The sequence below is a fragment of the Puma concolor genome, chromosome A2 (assembly GCF_028749965.1).
Source record: "Puma concolor isolate L17-30 chromosome A2, mPumCon1.1.hap2, whole genome shotgun sequence".
Lineage (NCBI taxonomy): Eukaryota > Metazoa > Chordata > Mammalia > Carnivora > Felidae > Puma > Puma concolor.
In genome coordinates, this window is record NC_141668.1 from 152,033,437 (window position 1) to 152,058,134 (window position 24,698).

General features: G+C 36.0%; 1 protein-coding gene across 14 annotated transcripts in view; it reads right to left on the bottom strand.

Annotated features, from left to right (window-relative positions):
• The window catches only part of DOCK3 (dedicator of cytokinesis 3), a 602,545-nt gene that overhangs the window by 411,002 nt on the left and 166,845 nt on the right, over positions 1–24,698 (bottom strand). For 13 of the 14 annotated variants that reach the window (XM_086698089.1, XM_086698088.1, XM_086698093.1 and 10 more), the window contains one exon: positions 20,293–20,348. In XM_086698089.1, coding sequence (XP_086554215.1) covers positions 20,293–20,348 — 56 coding nt within the window. Of the gene's footprint in view, positions 1–20,292; positions 20,349–24,698 lie in introns of those variants that run through there. The other variant, XM_086698094.1, reaches the window with a different exon arrangement.

Consider the following 24,698-nt stretch of genomic DNA (forward strand, 5'->3'; position numbering starts at 1 on the left):
AAACAATGAAGAGAGTGCAAATGTCCATCAACTGATGAATGGATAAAGAAGATGTGGTGTGTGTGTGTGGGTGTGTGTGTGTGTGTGTGTGTGTGTTATGGAATACTACTCATCCATCAAAAAAATGAAAGCCTGCCATTTGCAACAATATGGATGGAGCTAGAATTATTAGACTAAGCAAAATAAGTCAGAGAAAGACAAATATCGTATGATTTCACTCATATGTGGAATGTTGAGAAACAAAACAGATGAACATGGGAAGGGGTAGGGAGAAGAAAGGGAAACAAACCACAAGAGACTCTTAACAACAGAGAACAAACTGAGGGCTGATGGAGGGAGGTGGATGGGAGATGGGCTAAATGGGTGATGGGTATTAAGGCACTTGTTGTAATGAGCACTGGGTGTTGTATGCTCACTGGGTGTTGTATTCAGAAATCACTGAATTCTACTTCTGAAACCAATACTGCACTCTATATTAACTAAAATATAAAAAATAAAAATAATTGAATAAAATTATTAAAAATGTTTTTAAATAAACTAAGAGTTAAATAAATCTAGCAAATGTAGAATGGATAGATGAGACAATTTAATATACTCTGTAATATCTAATTGGAAGGATCATCTGTGGTCAGAAAACCAGGGATACAAAAAGCTGAATGCTCACTTTACTGATGTTCTGCGTAAGAGTTCACTTAGATTAATCTTCTCTTTCACTTTCAGGGCTCAAAACCAAAAACCAAACTCTAGTTTTGATCCTGATGTTTGCTGAATTACAAGGTCAGTTGAATTTATGTCTTCCCATAAATACGAAGATAAAAGGCAGGCTACTGATTAGAAAGCATGGTAGAAATAAAAGTATGACATGGGACACTTAAAAGAGCCCAAGTTCCACCCTTAATATACTTCCCTTTGCAGTAGAAAAAGGCCCTCCTTCTCTACTCATGAGGGTGTCCTTGCCTTCCTTAAAGACTTCCTTAAGACTTAAAGAGTTATCTTGCAAAGGAAGCCAATTTTCCAACACTCCTCCAAGTGTCCCATTAATTCAGTCTGTTTCCTTCCCCAGATATCCCACAATGAATGTGGTAAAAGGCATTACAGCTATTAATAAGCTTAACTCCATGGACTTTCCCTGACCATCAAGGCTGATCTGGTACAAGTGTTGAATGAGAACTGGCTAGTAGCAGTGGGTAATGCTGAGACTCTGATATAGTATCATCCTCCAAGTGGATTAGCCAACACAATTTGGCAAGTGTACTACACTGGACTCCATTCACCATAAAAGGGATGGGATTTGGACTTACTTCCTCTGCCTCCTTTATCTCTGGAAACATGACCTTCAGTAGACTACTCAATATTTTGTCATCATGTTAATGTGGGTAAAACTGAAATATGTGCAAGGACCTCACTTGAAACCAAAAGAAGTAAAATAATAGACTGGTGCCCACAGGATTAACTGACATTACTAATTACTTCATCACCCAGAACACTGGACTGTACAGAACAACAGAGAGGACTCTAAAATAATTCATCATGCTATCTTTTTAAAGACTTGGGCACTATCCACATGATGTGATAAATGCTCTGAACCAGGAACCAATATAGCTATGTTTTTCCCAAAGACAGAACATGGGTCAAGAAAGAAGTAGTAATGGAAGGGACACTTCTCACTCTCAAACATAATGACTCACTTGTAAAATTTTAGGTTCCAATCTCTTGAGGATTTTTTACTCCACTGATATAGAATCCAAGTAAAATAGGAATATACCAGATGAGAACATGATTCAATTACACTGAATGTGAGATTACCATGAGGCTGTTTCAGTTTTAAATTCTTCCTGCCACTGGGCACACAAGTGGGAAAAAAGAGGTGGTTTTGGTATTGGCTGTTGTGTTTAATTTTTGCCAGTCCTCAAGAAGAAACAGGTTTACTGCTATATAACAGAAGTGGGGAAACACACAGATGGAACCAAAGGGATCCACAAAGAACATCCTAATATTGTCATACTCTGTGGTAAATGTTAACGAAAAAACTATATCATCCCTTATCATACTGAATCACCAAAGGCTCAAATACCATAGCTGAGGTGCTAAAGAAAAAACATCATAAAATGGGTACTAAAAAAAGGAGTTCGTTAATGAAAATTAATACCTGCAACTAGGTAGAGAAACATGTCTATATCATCTACTATGTATTGTTCCTTGCTCTATCATATATATTTATAAATTTTACTTCATTCTTATCTTCCTTGTTCCTTTCTCACCATTTTTAAAGGGTGTGGTGATGAGATTTAACTTATACTACAGTCCACAAATTACAGAAGAGCAAAATACAAACTTTATGAAGCTAAAGGAGAATATGCTAGAGATTATCAATTTGGAAACACATACTAACTATAATACCTTGTATAATATAACTAAAGTATTACAAAGAGGGAATTCCATACTCTTCAATTCTAGAATTAGAAAAGACTAAATATAATTCACAGAGTGTCCAGACTGACAAAGTTTTAAAAATTGTATAATTTTTTTATATTTACTTTTTGAAATGTTTATTTATTTTTGAGAGAGAGAGAGAGAGAGAGACAGAGCGTGAGCAGGGAAGGGGCAGAGAGAAAGGGAGACACACAATTCAAAACAGGCTCCAGGCTCCAAGCTGTAACCACAGAGCTGAACGTAGGCCTTGAACTCATGAACTGTGAGATCACAACCTGATCCAAAGTTGGACACAGCCAACTGAGCCACAGAGGTGCCCCTGTTTAAGTTTTATAAAAACCAGAGATCCAAAAAATTAGAAATTAGAAAATATTACTTATAAAAATTTAAAACATATTCATGAAATAGAAAACAATGAGAGCTAATAGGGAGGACTGGCGATGTAAATTCTTTGCTAAATCAAAACACACTTAAGAAAGGTCTAATCATGTGAAAATAAATTTTAAAAAAAGACCAAAACAATAATAGTGTAAAAGGAGGGATATAATCATAAATTGTAGCCAAGGTTTTAAAATATCCGAAGAAAAGGATAAAAACTGTATGATCCTTTCAATAGATGCAGAAAAGCATTTAAGAAAGAACAACATCCATTCATGATAAAAACCCTCAACAAAGCAGATTTAGAGGGAACACACCTCAACATAATAAAAGCCTTATATGAAAAACCACAGCTAACATCATCCCCAACAGGGAAAAAATGGAAAGCTTTTCTCCTAAGGTCAGGAATAAGAGACAAAGATGTCCACTCTCACCACTTTTATTCAACATAGTACTAAAAAGCCGTAGCCACAGCAAACAACCAAAAGATATAATGGGAATGAAATCAATAAGGAAGAAGTAAAATTTTCACTATTTGCAGATGACATCATACTATATATAGAAAACCTGAAAGATTCTACCGAAACACTGCTAGAACTGATACACAAGTTCAGTAAAGTTGTAGGATACAAAATCAACGTACAGAAATTTATTGCATTTCTATACACAAATAATGAAACAGCAGAAAGAGAAATTAAGGAATTGATCCCATTTACAATTGCACCAAAAACCATAAGATATCTAGGAATAAACCTAACCAAAGAGGTGAAATGCCTGTACTCTGAAAACTATAAAACATTATTGAAAGAAACTGAAGAGGGCACAAAGAAATGGAAAGACACTCCATGCTCATGGACTGAAAGAACAAATATTGTTAAAATGTCTACACTGCCCAAAGCTATCTACACTTCTAATGTAATCCATATCAAAATACCAACAGCATTTTTCACAGAGCTAGAACAAACAATTATAAAATTTGTATGGAACCACAAAAGACCCTGAATAGCCAAAGCAACTTTTAAAAAGCAAAGCAAAGCAAAGCTAGAGGCAGCACAATTCCAGACTTCCAGTTATATTACAAAGCTGTAGTGATCAAAATACTTTGCTATTAGCACAAAAACAGACACACAGATCAATAGAACAGAATAGAAAACTCAAACTATATGGTCAATTAATCTTTTTCTGCCAATTTTTAATGAGATTATTTAGTTTTTTGGTGTTGAGTTGTATCAATTCTTTATACATTTTGAATAATAACCCCTTATTAGATATATAATTTGTAAATATCTTCTCCCATTCAGTAGGTTGCCTTTTTGTTTTTGTTGATGGTTTCCTTTGCTGTGCAAAATCTTTTTATATTGATGTAGTCCCAATAATTTATGTTTGCTTTTCTTTCCTTCGCCTTAGGAGATAAAGCTAGAAAAATGTTGCTACAACTGATGTCAGAGAAATTACTGCCTGTGTTCTCTTCTAGGAGTTTCATGGTTTCAGGTCTCATATTTAGGTCTTCAATCCATTTTTATTTTATTTTTGTATATGGGGTAACAAAGTGGTCTAGTTTCATTCTTCTGCATGTAGCTGTCCAGTTTTCCCAGCATCACTTATTGAAGAGATTGCCTTTTCCCCCATTGTATATTCTTGCCTCTTTGGCATAGATTAACTGACAATATAAGCGTAAATTTATTTCTGGACTCTTCTGTTCCATTGATCATTTGTATCTACTTTTGTGCTGGTACCATATTGCTTTGATTTCTACAGCTTTGTAGTATATATCTTGAAGTCTGGAATTATGATACCTTCAGCTTTGTTCTTCTTTCTTAAGACTGCTTTGGCCTATTCAGGGTTCCATAAAAATTTCCGTATTATTTGTTCTAGTTCTATGAAAAATAATGTTAGTGTTTTGGCTATCGTTATTTGTAATACTTTGTCTTTTCACCTTTATACTAGAGTTGAAGGTAGTTTACACACCATTACAGTATTAAAATATTCTAAACTTGACTGTATACTTACCTTTACCAATGTGTTTTACACCTTCATATGTTTTCATGTTAACTAATACCCTTTTCAGCTTCAAAAACACCCTGCAGCATCGCTTATAAAATGTATCTAGTGGAGATTAACTCCCTCAGCTTTTATCTTTCTGGGAAAGTCTTTATTTCTCCTTCTTATATGAAAGATAACTTCGCCAGATAAAGTATTCTTGGTTGGCAGGTTTTTTTTTTTCTTTCAGAACTATAAATACATCATCTCATTTACTCCTGGCTTGTTAGGCTTCTGCTGTGAAACTGCTGATAGCTTTATGGGGTTTCCCTTCTATGCAACTACTCTCTTTATGTTGCTACTTTCAAATTTTTCTCTTTGTTTTTAACTTTTAACAGTTTGATATAACACGTCTTGAAGAAGTCTTCTTTAGGTTGAACTGTTTAGAGAGCTTTGAGCTTCATGGACCTGGATGTCCGTATCTCTCCCCAGGTTTGGGAAGTTTTTAGCCATTACTCTAAATTAGTTTTCTACCCTAACTCTCTCTCCTCTCCTTCTGGGACTACCACAAGGCATTTACTAGTTCAAGAGGATGATTCCATAAATCCTGTAGACTGTGTTCATTCCTTTTCATTCCTTCTTTTTCTTTTTTTTTTTTTTTCTCTTCTGGCTGGATATTTTCAAGTGACTTATTGTTGGGTACACAGATTTTTTTCTTCTCTTTGACCAAGTCTGTTATTGACACTATCAATTACAGTTTTCATTTTGTTTACCGTATTCTTCAGCTCCAGAATTTGGTTCTTTTATTTTTTCAGTTCTATCTCTTTGTAGAACTTCCTTTTTTGTTCATATGTTCTTTTCCTAATTTCATTATCCATCTATGCTCTCTAGTAGCTGCTGAGCTTCCTTTAACATAATTATGTTCTTTTTTTTCTTTTTCTTTTAAGGAAAAAAAAGAAAATAATTATGTTAAATTACCTTTCAAGCAATTTATAGATCTCCATTTCTTTCAGGATAGTAAATTGAAAACTAATGTGCTTCTTTAGTGGTGTCATATTTCCTTAATTTTTCTTATTCCTTGAAGTTTTGCATTTCTGTCTTTTATTCAAAGAACTTATCTTCTCTAGTCTTTGCTGAAGGACTTCAGGAGACAAATGCCTTTACTAGTCAGTGCAAGAATAAATTATGAAGTTCTCTCAGACCTTTTCTATGTATGCTCCTGCTCCACATCTCTTACTCCTGATTTAGTGAGAATTCCTAAAGATGCCTTCTCTTGATCTCACAAAGTCAGGCCAGGTGATCCCTGGGCAAAACCCTGAAATGCTCAAGTTGTTTGTCTTCTCCTGATCCTACAAAGATTATCTGTATTTCTGCAGAATTGTGAGCCATATCCAAAGGCTTGCAAACACACTATCCATGGGCACAGGTGATACAGTGACAGGAAGAGTGGGTAAGGCATCAAGAACATTTGAGGGGTCCATGGACCAGTTGGAGGAATCTGTAGGAAGATGTTTCCACTAGCTCAGGGGCAGGCTTCTTGGTGGGAGTCTGCAAAGTGGTTAGTCAGTCAGATCTGTGACCCTTTGATGATTTCTGAGCCCTGGTTGCTGTAAGTCCCCATATCTCTTACCTGCCCCCAGCCTCTCTCAACCACTTTGCTATGCAGATTACTTCAGTATGGTGAGAAAAAAGTGGGCCTCTGGGGCAGCATCCTACATGGCTGGAAAGCCAAGGACTCACTCACTATGCTCTCACTTTCCCCCAGTGGAAAAAGTTCAGACCAAGTGAATCTCTCTTGTCATTGAGCTGTAACATCTTTGGGGACGGATGACATAGGTAAAGTGAAACTGTTCTTACTACTCTCTTCAATGCATCTATTCTCAGATTTCTGGCTTCAATAGTGTGCTAACATTTCTTAAGTGGAATCCCAGCAATGCAGGAATGGAAAACAGTGTAAAACTTTAAGAATGGCATCTTGAACATGATGTCCATTATGTAAGTCCTACGTCCAGATTCCACAAAGGTAATCTCATTCATAGTTGGTTCTGTGAAATGATGGTAGAAAACTTCTATTGCACTGTCTTGCTTACTACTCTCCAAGTCCAGACATTTTTACAATCAAGTTTTATCAAATCTTTAAAGATTACTCTCTAAAAGGCAACCAACGGAATGGGAAAAGATATTTGCAAATGACATACCAGACAAAGGGCTAGTATCCAAAATCTATAAAGAGCTCAACAAACTCCACACCCGAAAAACAAATAACCCAGTGAAGAAATGGGCAGGAAACATGAATAGACACTTCTCTAAAGAAGACATCCGGATGGCCAACAGGCACGTGAAAAGATGCTCAACGTCGCTCCTCATCAGGGAAATACAAATCAAAACCACACTCAGATATCCCCTCACGCCAGTCAGAGTGGCCAAAATGAACAAATCAGGAGACTATAGATACTGGAGAGGATGTGGAGAAACGGGAACCCTCTTGCACTGTTGGTGGGAATGCAAACTGGTGCAGCCACTCTGGAAAACAGTGTGGAGGTTCCTCAAAAACTTAAAAATAGACCTACCCTATGACCCAGCAATAGCACTGCTAGGAATTTACCCAAGGGACACAGGAGTACTGATGCATAGGGGCACTTGTACCCCAATGTTTATAGCAGCATTCTCAACAATAGCCAAATTACGGAAAGAGCCTAAATGCCCATCAACTGATGAATGGATAAAGAAATTGTGGTTTATATACACAATGGAGTACTACGTGGCAATGAGAAAGAACGAAATACGGCCCTTTGTAGCAACATGGATGGAACTGGAGAGTGTGATGCTAAGGGAAATAAGCCATACAGAGAAAGACAGATACCATATGTTTTCACTCTTATGTGGATCCTGAGAAACTTAACAGGAACCCATGGGGGAAGGGAAGGAAAAAAGAGGTTAGAGTGGGAGAGAGCCAAAGCATAAGAGACTCTTAAAAACTGAGAACAAACTGAGGGTTGATGGGGGGTGGGAGGGAGGGGAGGGTGGGTGATGGGTATTGAGGAGGGCACCTTTTGGGATGAGCACTGGGTGTTGTATGGAAACCAATTTGACAATAAACTTCATATATTGAAAAAAAATAAAAAATAAAGATTACTCTCTACATTAACTTTTTCAAAGTCTAGAACTAGTGTGAAGGTTACCAGATTCATTCTATAAACTACTCTTTACACCAAAAGTAGTCAAGGATATTTCAAGAAAAGAAAATCACAGACAAATCTCATATGTATACAGACAAGCAAGATGCTAAACATAATATAGGAAAATAAAATGAAATAGTGTACTAAAAATATTAAGACTATGGAGAGTGTATACTAAGATACAGCAGTTTTAGAGTAGAATTGGTGATACATCCTTAATGTTGTCTCTAAAACTTCAATGTTGGGTGGGAGGGAGGGGAAAGTGGGTGATGGGCACTGAGGAGGGCACCTGTTGGGATGAGCACTGGGTGTTGTATGGAAACCAATGTGACAATAAATTTCATATTTAAAAATTTTTTTAATAATAAAATAAAATTTCAATGTTATTTCCAGAGGCCTTTTCCTACTGTCCTAAAAACATGTAGTTAAATGAATACTGATTTAATCAAATGCTTTTTTGCATATATTATATCTAATCTATTAAATCTATTGGATGCACACAACACAACCTCTTCTATTCTGCCACTCTCTTGGTTTTTTTTAAATATATGAAATTTATTGTCAAATTGGTTTCCACTCAACACCCAGTGCTCATCCCAAAAGATGCCCTCCTCAATACCCATCACGCACCACCCCTCCCTCCCACCCCCCCCATCAGCCCTCAGTTTGTTCTCAGTTTTTAAGAGTCTCTTATGCTTTGGCTCTCTCCCACTCTAACCTCTTTTTTCCTTCCCCTCCCCCATGGGTTCCTGTTAAGTTTCTCAGGATCCACATAAGAGTGAAAACATATGGTATCTGTCTTTCTCTGTATGGCTTATTTCCCTTAGCATCACACTCTCCAGTTCCATCCATGTTGCTACAAAGGGCCGTATTTCGTTCTTTCTCATTGCCACGTAGTACTCCATTGTGTATATAAACCACAATTTCTTTATCCATTCATCAGTTGATGGGCATTTAGGCTCTTTCCGTAATTTGGCTATTGTTGAGAATGCTGCTATAAACATTGGGGTACAAGTGCCCCTATGCATCAGTACTCCTGTGTCCCTTGGGTAAATTCCTAGCAGTGCTATTGCTGGGTCATAGGGTAGGTCTATTTTTAAGTTTTTGAGGAACCTCCACACTGTTTTCCAGAGTGGCTGCACCAGTTTGCATTCCCACCAACAGTGCAAGAGGGTTCCCGTTTCTCCACATCCTCTCCAGTATCTATAGTCTCCTGATTTGTTCGTTTTGGCCACTCTGACTGGCGTGAGGGGATATCTGAGTGTGGTTTTGATTGTATTTCCCTGATGAGGAGTGATGTTGAGCACCTTTTCATGTGCCTGTTGGCCATCCGGATGTCTTCTTTAGAGAAGTGTCTATTCATGTTTCCTGCCCATTTCTTCACTGGGTTATTTGTTTTTCGGGTGTGGAGTTTGGTGAGCTCTTTGTAGATTTTGGATACCAGTCCTTTGTCCGATATGTCATTTGCAAATATCTTTTCCCATTCCGTTGGTTGCCTTTTAGTTTTGTTGATTGTTTCCTTTGCTGTGCAGAAGCTTTTTATCTTCATGAGGTCCCAATAGTTCATTTTTGCTTTTAATTCCCTTGCCTTTGGGGATGTGTCAAGTAAGAAATTGCTGCAGCTGAGGTCAGAGAGGTCTTTTCCTGTTTTCTCCTCTAGGGTTTTGACGGTTTCCTGCCTCACATTCAGGTCCTTCATCCATTTTGAGTTTATTTTTGTGAATGGTGTAAGAAAGTGGTCTAGTTTCAACCTTCTGCATGTTGCTGTCCAGTTCTCCCAGCACCATTTGTTAAAGAGACTGTCTTTTTTCCATTGGATGTTCTTTCCTGCTTTGTCAAAGATGAGTTGGCCATACGTTTGTGGGTCTAGTTCTGGGGTTTCTATTCTATTCCATTGGTCTATGTGTCTGTTTTTGTGCCAATACAATGCTGTCTTGAGGATTACAACTTTGTAGTAGAGGCTAAAGTCTGGGATTGTGATGCCTCCTGCTTTGGTCTTCTTCTTCAAAATTACTTTGGCTATTTGGGGCCTTTTGTGTTTCCATATGAATTTTAGAATTGCTAGTTCTAGCTTCAAGAAGAATGCTGGTGCAATTTGGATTGGGATTTCATTGTGTGTAGACAGCTTTGGGTAGTAATGACATTTTGACAATATTTATTCTTCCAACCCATGAGCACGGAATGTTTTTCCATTCCTTATATCTTCTCCAAATTCCTTCATAAGCTTTCCATAGTTTTCATCATATAGATCTTTTACATCTTTGGTTAGATTTATTCTTGGTGCAATTGTGAATGGGATCAGTTTCTTTGTCTTTCTACTGCTTCATTATTAGTGTATAAGTGCCACTCTCTTGTTAATGTGAGTTTGAAAAAGAGTAACAGATGGATGGAAAACAGTATAAAACTGCAAGAGTGGCACCCGGAAGAGACTGTCCATTAAGTAAGTTCTACATCCAGATTTAGTGAACCATTCTAGCTTCTCTCCTTTCTGAAAACTGGGACACTAGCTTTTCCTTTCCTTCTGTGAGCTACCTTAGATCCTTCCAATAACGTAAGGAAAATTGTTTTTATTTGTATTTCGAGGTTATCTAGTCTTTTTTATTAAGTATGGCTATGGATAAGAATTATGTCCTATGCCTTGCCATCAGAAAACTACTATATTAGTTATCAAATTGTTAAAGTCTCTAACTTACTCATTTACCCATCATGTTTACTAAGTGTCTGCTACATGTCAGGCACTGAGCTAAAGATGAAGACACACAGGTTGGAATAATCTAAGTACAATAGAACACTGGCACAAAGAAAGAAGTGATAAACATTCTTTGACAGATGTCCAACCATCTATAAATTAACTTTGTTAGCATCTTGCCTATATATCCATAGGGATGTTAAATGAGACTGTCATATGCTTTGCAGAAACCAAAACACATTATATCCAATGCACTGGCATGGCTTAGTCATGGTGAATGTGTGACTCTTACCAACTACATTCTTTCTTTTTTTTTTTTTTTTTTTTTTTTTTTTTAGTTTCTTTTTTTAATTTACATTCAAATTGGTTATCACATAGTACAACAATGATTTCAGGACTAGATTCCTTAATGCCTCTTACCCATTTAGCCCATCCCCCTCCCACACCCCTCCAGTAACCCTCTGTTTGTTCTCCATATTTAACAATCTGTTAGGTTTTGTCCTCCTTCCTGTTTTTAAATTATTTTTGCTTTCCTTCTCTTATGTTCATGTTTTGTCTCTTAAAGTCCTCATATGAGTGAAGTCATATGATATTTGTCTTCCTCAGACTGACTAATTTCGCTTAGAATAACACCCTCTTGTTCAACCACATTCTTTCTCTTTCTTTCTTTCTTTCTTTCTTTCTTTCTTTCTTTCTTTCTTTTAACATTTATTTATTTTTGAGACAGAGAGAGACAGAGCATGAACGGGGGAGAGTCAGAGAGAGGGAGACACAGAATCCAAAACAGGCTCCAGGCTCTGAGCTGTCAGCACAGAGCCCGACGTGGGGCTCGAACTCACGGACTGCGAGATCATGACCTGAGCCGAAGTCGGCCGCTTAACCGACTGAGCCACCCAGGCGCCCCAACCACATTCTTTCTTAAATGGTGAAAAATCATCTGTTCAAACTGAAGCACGTCTCAAACATTAAACTAACTTACATACTCCTGAATATTTTTAAGGTAAAATGTTACTAACAAATCAAATACTTAAATAGGGACTTAATTATCTTATTCTGAGCAAAGAGAATATGAATTTCAACTCAGAATTTAATACAGCCTTAGAGTGTGTGTATACACATACATTTCTCTCTACCTTAAGTATTTAGGAAACATTCACATACAAGTTGCAGTTTTCCCACCAGCAAGTTACTAGGCTTTGCCTATTTTCTCTAGTAGTATAAATAAGTTTTGTTACAGAATTATATGTTTTTAAAAATCAAAAATATAAAGAAGTAAAAATGAACATAATATACCAAAAGACTACTTATTCATATTCAATAAGCACTGTTGCATAACCAACTCTTGAGAAATTTTGCTCTGAGAAAACAAAGTAATGAGTTCAAGAAGTTGTAAGCTGATGAAAATTATCTAGTAAAGAGGGAAAATGTAACATTTAGAAAAAATACTGCAAAAAGGAATTTCTGTAAAAATCAGTTCTGATTTTCATCTCTAATGAAGACAGAAGTTATTTCAGTAAATATACAAACAAAAATAAAAGTTTCAGAGAAAAGAAATGTTATACATTAGTACTTAAATTGATGCTGTTCTCATGTGTTCCTTACAGCACACATGCATTTTCCTATATGCAATCTCCCACACACGCTCAACCCACTTTGAAACCACACTCATTAAACCAGAGTAAAGAGGTAAATCCAAAAAATAATATGAACATGAATAATTCCTTAAGCAGAACATAAGAGGAGTATGTCATCGGCCTACCTGTAATACCTTGTGCCTCCCTCCTAAAATAAATTTAGGAACCTAGGGTCAAATTTATAAGCTTCTTTTCAAGTAAACTATTTTTCAAGTAAACTAAAGTTTGGTTAGTAATCAGTAAAACTGACAACTCCTAAAACTACGGAAGTTGGCTATTCCTAATTTAAATCATGCCACTAACTTCCCACAATTTAAAATAAAAAATATTTGTGTTTCATAATGTAATGATGTTATATAAATGTGCCAAAGTGTCTCTTGTATACTGGGCCCTGTATTATTTACTTCTTCACAGCAAGAGAGTACCATTAGCTCACAGCCCACCAGTGCCAAAATTTTACATCCAACTGCTTCTAATATAACCCAAATAAGCATATTTTTAGCCATTTAGAGCCTGTCATTTTACATTAATAAAGCTGCACTCAACAACTGCTATTCACAGTTTAGACCCACCCTGGACTATAAAAGATCATAAGCTGCTGCTATTCTATGGTGCTCTTTGACCCAGCGATTTCCCATCATGCAGCTAAATAACATAATCTAGATACATAAGTCCCTTCTCTCCCAGGGGTTCCTGTGCTCTCTTCCTGTTATAGGTATGGCCCTGCGCTGCTGGGAGGTCTCCAGCTGTTAGGGACTTACCTTTACAACCCGTCAAAGTTCTGCCTAAATAAAGCTCATAGTATGTTCCTTCCATCTTGTAGCCATATCTTTTTTTCTTATCAGCCTTAAAATCTTCAAATTTACTACAAATTTACTATCTTCAAATATACAAATGTATATTTTTTTCAGTGAAATTTTACAAAAACTGGTGGATCATTTTAAGAATGAGAAAAGCCAGATGTGAAGAAAAACTTTAAAAGCTGACTGAAAACTATGTAAATTTTAGAAGTCCCCACAAGAAAATTTCCATAGCCTATTCAAGTAATTTCATTCCCTGTCAACCAAATAAAAAACAAAAACAAAAGCACTTCAGCACAAATGGTACAAGTTTTCCAAGAAGCAGATGATATATCCTAAGAAGCATTGAGAGCACAGGGTCATCTTTTCCACAGGTATGGCAGGATACAATGAAGAAGGCACATGATAGAAACACAATGCATGTTCACTGATTGAGGCCTTTGTTCTCGGCTACTATTTACTAAGGTAGAGCCCCAAGCCCTGGTCTTGCTAATCATATCATGCGCTGGGAGGACCTGCAGGAGAAATATGATCGTTTTAATCCACAACACCACCTATGTAGTATTGCAATCTAAAATGCTTAAGCTGTCTAACCAGGAAAAAAACATTTATTTATTTGTTTGTTTATTCATTTATTTAATATGAAATTTATTGTCAAATTGGTTTCCATACAACAACCAGTGCTCATCCCAACACGTGCACTCCTCAATGCCCATCACCCACTTAGGAAAAAACATTTAGGCAAATACAAACTGAGGGACATTTTGCAAAACAACTGACCTGGGCATTTCTATGGTGCTCTTTGACCCAGAGATTTTATGTAAACATCATAAAAGGAAAAAAGAACACACTTATCAAAAATAGAATGGACCCAAACAAATAAATCACGTGTGAGAGAGGAGAAATCACAACCAACACCAGATAAATACAAACAATTATGAGAATATTATGAAAAATTATATGTCAACAAACCAGAAAATCTGGAAGAAATGGATATAAAATCCTAGAAGCGTATAAACTACCAAAACTGAAACAAGAAGAAATAGAAAACTTGAACATATTGATATCTAGAAAAAAAAAACTGAATCAGTAATCAAACATCTCCAAATAAACAAAAGTCCAGGGCCAGATGACTTCACAGAGGGATTCTACCAAACATTTAAAGACGAGTTAATACCTATTCCTCTCAAACTGTTCCAAAAAATACAAATGGAAGGAAAACTTCCAAACTCATTCCATGAGGCCAGCATTACCAATTCCAAACCAGATAAAGACAACACTGAAAAAGAGACTTTTTGCAACAAAATATTAGCAAACTGAATCCAACAGTACATTAAAAGAACCATTCACCATGATCAAGTGGGATTTACTCCTGGTTTGCCAGGGTGGTTCAATATTCGCAAATCAAGCAGCTTGATACAAATTGAGCATGATACACTGCGCATGGAGTCTGAAGATTGTCTCCATCTCTATCTCCCTCCCTCCCTCCCTCTTTCTCTCTCCCTCTGTCCCTCTCCCCTGCTAATGTTCTCTAAGATAACATAACATAACATAACATAACATAACATAACATAACATAACATAACATGAAATAAAACAGATAAGAACCATATGATCCTCTCAAGATGCAGAAAAAGCACTTGACAAAGTACAACATCCATTCATGATAAAGACCCTCAACAAAGTAGGTTTAGCGGGAACATACCTCAACATAATAAAGTCCATATATGAAAAACCCACAGCTAATATCATCTTCAATGGGGAAAAACTGAAAGCTTTTCCTCTAGGGTCAGGAAAAAGACAGGGATGTCCATTCTCACCACTGTTATTTAACACAGTACTGGAAGTCCTAGCCTCAGCAATCAGACAACAAAAAGAAATAATAGGCATCCAAATTGGCAAAGAAGTCAAACTTTCACTATGTGTAGATGACATGATACTCTATATAGCAAACTCAAAAGACACCACCAAAAAACTGCTGGAACTGATACACAAATTCAGTAAAATCTCAGTATACAAAATGAATATACAGAAATCTGTCTCATTTCTATACACCAATTATGAAGATTAAATTTTTTTTTTCATTCAGTATAGTTGACACAGAATGTTACATTAGTTTCAGGTGAACTACATAGTGATTCAATTTCTCTATGTATTACACTATGCTCACCACAAGTGTAGCTATCATCTGTCACCAAACAACACTATTACAAAAGCATTGACTATATTCTTTATGCTGTATCTTTCCCCCCCATGACTTATTTATCTCATAACTGAAAGCCTGAAAATACTTAATTTTTTGACTCCTAGACCATACCCCCACCAAAAAAAGCAATCAAACAAAAACAGCTATAAAAAGGACATTCTTGGGAAAATTAGGGATATTTGAATATGAACTAGATATATTATAGTACTAGTATCAACGGTAAATTTCTTGAGTGTAATAATTATATTGTGATCATGTTAAAGAATGTCCTTTTTCTTAGAAGACACATACTCAAATATTTAACAGTAAAGTATTAGAATGTCTAAAACTTACTCTCATGTTAAAAGCAAGGCTGGGGAGAGAACATGAGCTTAATATGGCAAAATGCTCGTAACTACTAAATTCAGGGGAAAGGATATAGGTGTTATTTATATTATTCTTGTAATCTGTGTATAGATTTGAAATTTTTCAAAATAAAAAATTAGGTAAGAAGAGTCTGATGATTTTTAAAAAAAGGATTACATAGAAGAATTTATCCCAAAACCAAATTATGTTGCCATCTGCCCTTCAGTTATGATTACAAGAGTCTTAAGTCTTTGGCCCGTGAGTCTTTCCTGTATTCTACTTCCTCTTCTTTCATTCTCTCTAAAATTTCTTCTTATTGGGTTTTCATTCTTACTAGTCTACCCCAACCGCTCCTAACTAGATCTTCAATCTTACTCAACAACACCAGACATATTTGATTAGTCCATCCTCTAAATACTTTCTTTGCTTGGTCTCCAAGACACTACTGTTTCATTTCTCTACGTGCCTCACTGGCCACAACTTTTTAGATTCTTCTGATTCTCTTCTTCACTTTATCTTTAAACATTACAGTTCCCCAGTATTCTGTCTTCGCCTCACTTCTCCATCTACAGAAATTCCTTTACTGTTCTCATCCAGCCCCATAGTTTTAAATACCATTTGAATGCTGATGACTTCCAAATCTATGTTTGAAGCGCCAAACTCCTCAGAACTCCACATTCATGGTCAACTGCTTACCTAATATCTCCACTTGAGTCTAAGAGTCATTTTAAACTTAACATGTCCCAAATTGAATCCTTTGATTTCCTCCCCAAAATATATCCCTTCCCAAGCTTCCACATTTCTGTGAATGGCAACCACATCTCCAGAGTTATTAAGACAAAAAACCCTGAAGTCATCTTCAATTCCTTTTTTGTCTACTCTACATGCTCAACAAATACTGTCAGCTCTAACTTCAAAATATATGGCACCTTACCACTTCTCATCACACCAGGGAACATGTGAATCCAAGCTATCATTCTGTCTTCCATGGACCTCTATAGTATTCTACCAAGTCTCCTTGCTTCTGACCTTTCCCCACTATAGTGCTAGTTTCAACAAAGCAGCCCAGAATAACACTGTTAAAATTAAAAATATGTCCCTTCTCTTTCTGAAAGTTTTTAGTGACTTCCAGGATCATTCAATAAAAGATAACACCCCTGACATAGCCTACAAGGCCCTACAATATTTATTCCTTTGCTGCCACTCTGGACTCATCTCCTTTTACTGACGTCACCTTCACACACTGTAGTGAAACTGTCTACCTTACTCTACCTGAACAAAAAAGGCACATTTTGCACATAAAGGATTAGAGTAGAGATAAAGCTCATGGATTAAGGGCTTGGAATAGGAGTCAGAGAAGAATGATGAAGGGAGGCCCAAGAGGAAGAATGGAACAAGAATATCCATAGAAATTAAGGAAGAAAAAGGATACCAAAAAGAGATATATCATCAATGTAATATTTATAAGAGTGGGGGAGAAAAAATGATAAAGGAGAATTAACTCATAACAGGGAACAGAGTAAAAATACCGTGTATTAAAAAAATGGGAAATCACATTAACATATTATACTGGCTATTTCTGAATGACAGTATTCTTCTAACATCCCTTGTTTTCAGATGTTTACGCTTTGTTATGGCTAGACTATCTCACTTTTGCCCTATATATCTTTAGTTTGGTCCTTTATCCAAGGGCATAGCCCTTATTTACAGGGTATGTTCCTTTAGCAATCTCAACAAAAAGTCCAAAATACTTTCCCAAGGCCCCTATAACTTGCCAGTCCTTGAACTCTAATATTTTTTTCACCAATATTAAGTGGCTGGTGAAGTCTATTCAGTTTGCTAGCTGTACTCTCTAAGATTCCTCAACTCTTACATAGCTCAAAAGAAGCTAGAACTAACTCAATTACTTAAGGGGAATTTGCAAACAGATTAAGACCCTAATTCTCTGAGGTTCTCTTCTCTCCAGGTTTTAACCTCTTACTTTGCAATCTCCCTGAGAGTTCCAAACTCCAGCCTGTTTCCTCATCCCTGAAAGACTACCACTTTCTGTTTGGAATCTGCTCCACCAGTTGACAGCAAACTGAAAAATTCTCTGTGGAAAAAAAGCCAAAATAAACATGAACTCTTCCTGTATGAATCCCTTCCTTCAAGGATCAAAATTCCCCAAGATCCTCCAAAATTTTAAAGAGAGAAAGAGAGAGACCGACAGAAAGAGAGACCAAGAAACAGACACTTAACTATAGAGAATTAACTGATGGTTACCTGAGGGGAGGTGGATGCGGGGAGGGGTCAAATAGGTGACAGGGATTAAGGAGGGCACTTGTGATGAATCACTACATTCTACACCTACAACTAATATTACACTATCTGTTAACTAACTGGAATTTAAATAAAAACTTGGGGGAAAAAAGATCCTCCCTACATTGATTGCATTTCAGTACCTAAAGACAATTTTTTAATACTTTCTTCAGATTTCAGAAATATTATTTAGGACCACCAAACTGTGGGAGGTTTGCCTACTGAATTGATTCTACGTAGCTTTCTAAAATTTACATCAAAAAAACGATTTCTCTGCTTCCTTAGAGAAAGTGTGCTTCCAACAAATATGGCTGCTCTGACTCCTAAAAACTGAGAACAAACTGAGGGTTTATGGGGGGTGGGAGGAAGGGGTGGGTGGGTGATGGGTACTGAGGGCACCTGTTGGGATGAGCACTGGGTGTTGTATGGAAACCAATTTGACAATAAATTTCATAATAAAAAAATTTTTAAAAAAGAAATCAAACCAATTCTCTTACACATTAAAAAAAAAAGAAAAACAAATATGGCTGCTCTGTATAATTATTTAAGCCATATCTCCTTTGCCTTCCAGAAACAAACTGAATCGAGGTAGAGATTTTTCTGCTAACAAAGTGGTCCTTAATTTCCTTTACAACTATTATAAACAGGGAACATTGCTCTTGGATTTAAGATGAGTCCCTGGTTATCAATCAGGAAGTGTATTATTTTGCTAGCATTTTCTGAGGTACTCTATTTCTAGATCCCTAAACATTCTATCTCCTTGTCTCATCTCACTTCCATGCAGTTTCTGTCAATTTCAGCTCTTATCAGTCTTATTACTGAACTAAGTGTTATAAATCAGGGGCATTATTTTTGAATTTTGTATTTTTGCATTATATTTTGCATTTTGAGGTGAGCTATTCACATTCAGAAATTATTATTCACATTATTAGTACTTTCAGAAATATATGCCTTCCTGGTCCAGGTCTAGACACTCTCTCTTCCTTTTTCCACACAACTTCTATACAGTCTTGATGATTTTGGCAATCCTTTCCTATAAATTTGAGATAGACTATTTGTTGCAAACGTTCACTAAAAGAGGATTTTCAAGTTTCCTTTCTCTATATCCGTTTGTCTTTGATATTTTATAAAAGAAGAAGGAGAATAAAAAAAAGGTATGCTGATCATGCATTCATATCAGAATCTTCTTACAGGCTTACTATTCCTCAATAACAAATTTTATCTTAGAATGCATACCAGTCACCTAATAATACCTCTCATCTCTAAATCCACCCTTCTAGGCACTGACTCTGAGGCTGGGATTTGCCAACTTTGCCTCACAAGCTCCTCTGTCCACTGGGGGCACCTGAAAGATACTGGGGAAAAGGAGATAAGAAGAAGTGTTTCTTGCTGTTCCTATACACAGTTCCTAACCAGAGAAAATAGGTCCCAGCCTCCAGTTGTTATTGGCATTCCCAGAAACAGCCTCACTGCCCTTCTTCATATATACCAGCAACAGCCATGTGATGTTCTTACTCCTCAGATGTTTGAGCTCCGGTATCTCAAGACCCATCTTCTCAGATCCTGAGTTCTAGTATCCCCAGCCCATTATGTTTTGTATCCCAGCCTACAGAGTATAGACTTCTTTCTGTAGTTATTATTTTTGGTTACATCAGTATTTCCTCTTTTTTTTCATTTTCAAACATGTATGTAAACAATAACCCATATTAAATTCTACCTTGTAAAGCGACTCATAAGTTCTTGTTTCCTGATTAAGCCCTAACTAAACTCTGATGCTTACTCAACCTCTGTTCAAAAACATTATTTCTAGTACCAAAAGCTATCACACTTATATAGTACCTTAAATTTTATATTTTAAAATGATAAATTCTGGAAAATAAAATCACAATTTTATAATAACACATATTTATTACTTTTAAAATTAGAGCATGACAGTAAAGAATTTCTAAAAGTCACTCACAATGTGAATGTGCAAAAACAACAAATGTTAACACTTTGATGTATTTACATCTTGCTCTCTTCTATTCAGAACAAAAATGTTATCCTATCAGAACCTATTCTCAAAGTAATAAATAAATTATTAAAAACATACTGCATGCATTATGTTTTTAGAAAATTCACAACCCAGGTTACCTTTCAGGTACAGAAGAAAAGATACTAAAGTTGTCAGTATTTTAAGAAATAGTTATATTCTCAGAATTATATATTATATTATATATGATAAAGCAAACTTATTTTTGGCAGGAAAACATGTTAATAGCGTATTTTATACTACAAACCAAAATGAAAAAAAGCCTTCATCCACAATCTATAAAAATTATGAATAAATTTAGTAAGGCCAACTACTCACCCCCTATTACTGACAATTGCCTTTTTCAAGTGAATATAATTTACAGGAAAGATACCCTGTAAAAGAGAAAAGATTTCCCATTAGAAAAAGCAATTTCTGATTAACATCACATATATACTAAAATAGCAGCCAGATTTCAGCATGGAAATCAACAATACAGTAGAACTCTTAATGTAGCAACCACTTTGCATATTAAGAATGCAAAATTGCACAAACTATACACATTAGATAGGAATTTCATTGTCATTTGCACTCAGAGTCTATCTTCAGGTGAAAACTGTGATCTTAAGCAACAACCAAAAAGATTATTTTAAGTTACAGATTGGAAATATTCTACCTAATCACTCTCAGGATATAGACTTATATACAAAGCTTGGCATGTATCTACAAAACTATCCCCTAACCAACAACTTATACATTACCCAGCTCTGAGCTAGAGAAACAATTCTCGGACTCTGACAAACATTTATATTCACCAGAATGAACCAATTTGGAAGTTTCCATAAATATTTCTCTTTTTATTCTTTCTAAATAGTTTCCATTTTGATATTTGCCATAATTTGATTTCAATTCCTAAGGTACAAAAAGATGTATTGTTTTAAAAAAAAATGAAGTTTTGCAATCAGTGTTTCGTTATTTTTCCCTGATGTATGAAACCCTTCAAATACAACACAAATGGTCTCAATTCTTTTATATATACTCTTTGGCCCACATCACTACCAAAAATAAATCTATACCACACAAGGCCATCAGCAACTAGACTACAGTAATTCATTTTATAGTTTTCAGTATACAGATATTTCACCTCCTTGGTTAAATTTATTCCTAACCATCTGCTTGTTTTCAATCCTATTTTGAATAGCACTGTTGCCTGTATTTCTTTTTCAAACATTTCATTGTTAGAGAGTAAGAAACACAACTAAATTCTGTGTGTTAATTTTATATCCTGCAATTTTACTGAATTTGCTGATTAGTTTCAACAGGCTTTTGGTGGAGTCTTTAGGATTTTCTACATATATCAAATCATCTGCAAACAAATACAATTTTACTTCTTCCTTTCTGATTTAGATGCCTTCTGTTTACTTTTCTCACCTGACTGCTCTGGCTAGGACTTCCAGTACTATGTTGGACAGGGGTGGTGAAAATGAGGATTCTTGTCTTGTTTCTCATCTTAGAGGAAAAACTTTCATTTCAAACCCATTTACCATTGAGTATGACATCAGCTGTGGGTTTGTCATATGATGGCCTTTTTTATGTTGAGATATGTTCCTTCTAAACCCACTTTTCTGAGAATTCTATTCATGAAACGATTTTGTATTTTGTCAAAATGGTTTTTCTGCACCTACTGAAATGATTACATGATTTTTATCTTTCATTCTATCAATGAGGTGTATCACATTAATTAGTTTGATAATGTTGAACTATCCTTTCATTCCTTGGATAAATCCCATTTTATCATGGCATAAAAGCCTTTAAATGTACTATTAAATTTGGATTGTTAAAATTTTTTGAGAATTTTTGCATCTGTATTCATCAGGGATACTGTCTTTAGTTTTCTTTTTCATTTAGCATTCTTATCTGGCTTGGGTATCAGGGTATTACTGGCCTCATGAACTGAGCCTGGAAGTGTTTCCTCCTCTTCAATTTTCTACAAGAGTTAGAGAAGAATTGGTATTAATTTTTTAAAGTTTGGTAGAATTCACCAGTAAAGTCATCAGGTCCTGAACTTTCTTTGTTGGAAGAATCTGATTGCTGATGCAATCTCCTTACTCATCACTGGATCATTAATATTTTTTTTCCTGATTTATCCTTAGTAGGTTACATGTTTCTAGGAATTCATCCATTTCCTCTATATTATCCAATTTGTTGGCAAATAATTGTTCATGGCATTCTCTTATAATCCCTTGTATTTCTGTGGTACCATTTTTTTTTTTTTTTTTTTTTTTTTTTTTTGGTGAGAGAGAGAGAGGGCAAGCAAGGGAGGGCAGAGGGGTAGAGGGGGAGAATCTTTAAGGTTTTTAAAATATTTATTTATTTGGGGGAGTGCACAAGCGGGGGAGGGGCAGAGAGAGGATCTAAAGCAGGTTCTGCGCTGACAGGCCAACAGCAGCAAGCCTAATGCAGGACTCGAACTAATGAACCCGCAAGATCATGACCTGAGCCGAAGTGGCTCAAATGACTGAGCCACCCAAGTGCCCCAAGGGAGAGAGAATTTTTTTTTAATGTTTTATTTTTGAGACAGAGAGAGAAAGAGGTGGGAGTGTGAGCAGGGGAGGGGCTGAGAGAGAGGGAGACACAGAATCCAAAGCAGGCTCCAGGCTTGGAGCTGTCAGTACAAAGCCTGAATCGAAGCTCAAACCACAAACTGCAAGATCATGACCTGAGCCAAAGTCAGACACTCAACCAACTAAGCCACCCAGGCACCCCAAGAGAAAATGTTAGGCAGGCTCCACACCCAGTGCAGAGCCCCACGTGGGTCTCTATCTCAGGACCATGCAATCATGACCTGAACCAAAATTCAAGAGTCGGATGTTTAACCAACTAAGCCACCCTTCTGTGGTATCATTTTTAATGCTTCCTATTTTATGTCTCATTTTGAGTCTTTCCTTTTTTCCCTTTAATCTAAGCGTTTGTCAATTTTGTTTATCTTTTAAAAAAAAAAAAGACAGCTCTCAGTTTTGTTAATCCTTTTTTTTTTTTAGTACTTATTTATTTTTGAGAGAGAGAGAGACAGAGTGTGAGCAGGGGAGTGGCAGAGAGAGAGGGAGACACAGAATCCGAAGCAGGCTCCAGGCTCTGAGCCATCAGCCCAGAGCCTGATGTGGGGCTCGAACTCACAGACCGCGAGATCATGACCTGAGCCTAAGTGAGACGCCCAACCGACTGAACCACCCAGGCGCCCCTGTTAATCCTTTTATAGTTTTCTGGTCTCTATTTCACTTTTCCCACTCTGATCTTTATTTCCTTCCATCTGCTGAATTTGAGCATAGTTGGTTCTTTTTCTAGTTCACTGAGGTGTAAAGTTGGGTTATTTGACATTTTCTTTTTTCTTATTGTAAGGCATTGATTATTATAAAATTGTCTCTTAACACTGGAGCAACCCATAGGCTTTGGTATGCTGTTTCCATTTTCATTTGTATCAAGATATTTTTTAATTTCCTTTTTGATTTTCTGACCCACTGCTTGTTCAGAACTGTGTTGTTTAATTTGCACATATTTGTGAATTTTCCAGTTTTCTTCCCATTATTGATTTCTACTTTTATACCATTGTGGTCTGAAAAGATACATAGTATAATTTCAATCTTCTTAAATTTGCTAAGTCTTGTTATGTGGCCTATCATATGATCTATTCTGAAGAATGTTCCATCTTCAGTTGAGAAGAATGTATATCCTGATGCTGGTGAATGAAGTGTTGTATCTATGTCTGTGAGATACATTTGGTCTAAAGTTCAGTTCAAGTCAAGTGTTTCCTTGTTGATTTTGTCTGAATAATCTATTGCTGAAATGGAAGTAATGAAGTGTCCTTTTACTATTGTATTATCATCTAATTTTCCCTTCAAATCTGTATCTGTTTAATATATTTATTACATACTAATATATTAGTTTTTGATGCACCTATAGATATGATTGCTATATCTTCCTGATGAGCTGATTCCTTTATCATTATACAATGACCTTCTTGGTCTCTAGTCAACAATTTTTATCTTAAAGTCTATTTTACCTGGAGTAAATATAACTACCTATGCTCTCTTCTGGTTTTCACTTGCACAAAATATCATTTCCTATCCCTTTACTTTCAACTTATGTATGTCCCTAAAGGTGAAGTAAGTCTCTTAAAGGTGGTATGTAATTAATGGGGCCTTATCTTTTAATCATTCTAGCTACTTTAGGCCTGTTGATTAGGGAATTCAATTCATTTACATTTAGAGTAATTACTGATAGGTAAAGAATTACCATCTTGTTGTTTCCAGTTGTTCTATAGCTGCCTTGTTCCTTTTTTCATCTCTTGGCTGCCTTCCTTTATGAACTGATGATTTTCCATGGTGGTATGCTTTGATTCCCATACCTGTATCTTCTGTGATTCTACTATAGGTTTTTGCTTTGTGGTTATCATGGTATTTATGTAACACAACTTGTAACAGTCTATTTTAAGCCAGTAACAACTTAATTTTGATCATATACAAAAACTCTACTCTTTTACTCTCCCCTGCTCTTACTGTTTTCGATGTCACAATTTACCTATACTTTGAATCATTATAGCTATAGTTTTTTAAACACTCTCATCTTTTAACACTAGAGCTAATATATCACCATATTATAGTATTAGAGTATTTTGAATTTGAGTATATACTTACCTTTACCAGAGTTTTATATTTTCATTTTTTCATGTTACTTTTAGGGTCCTT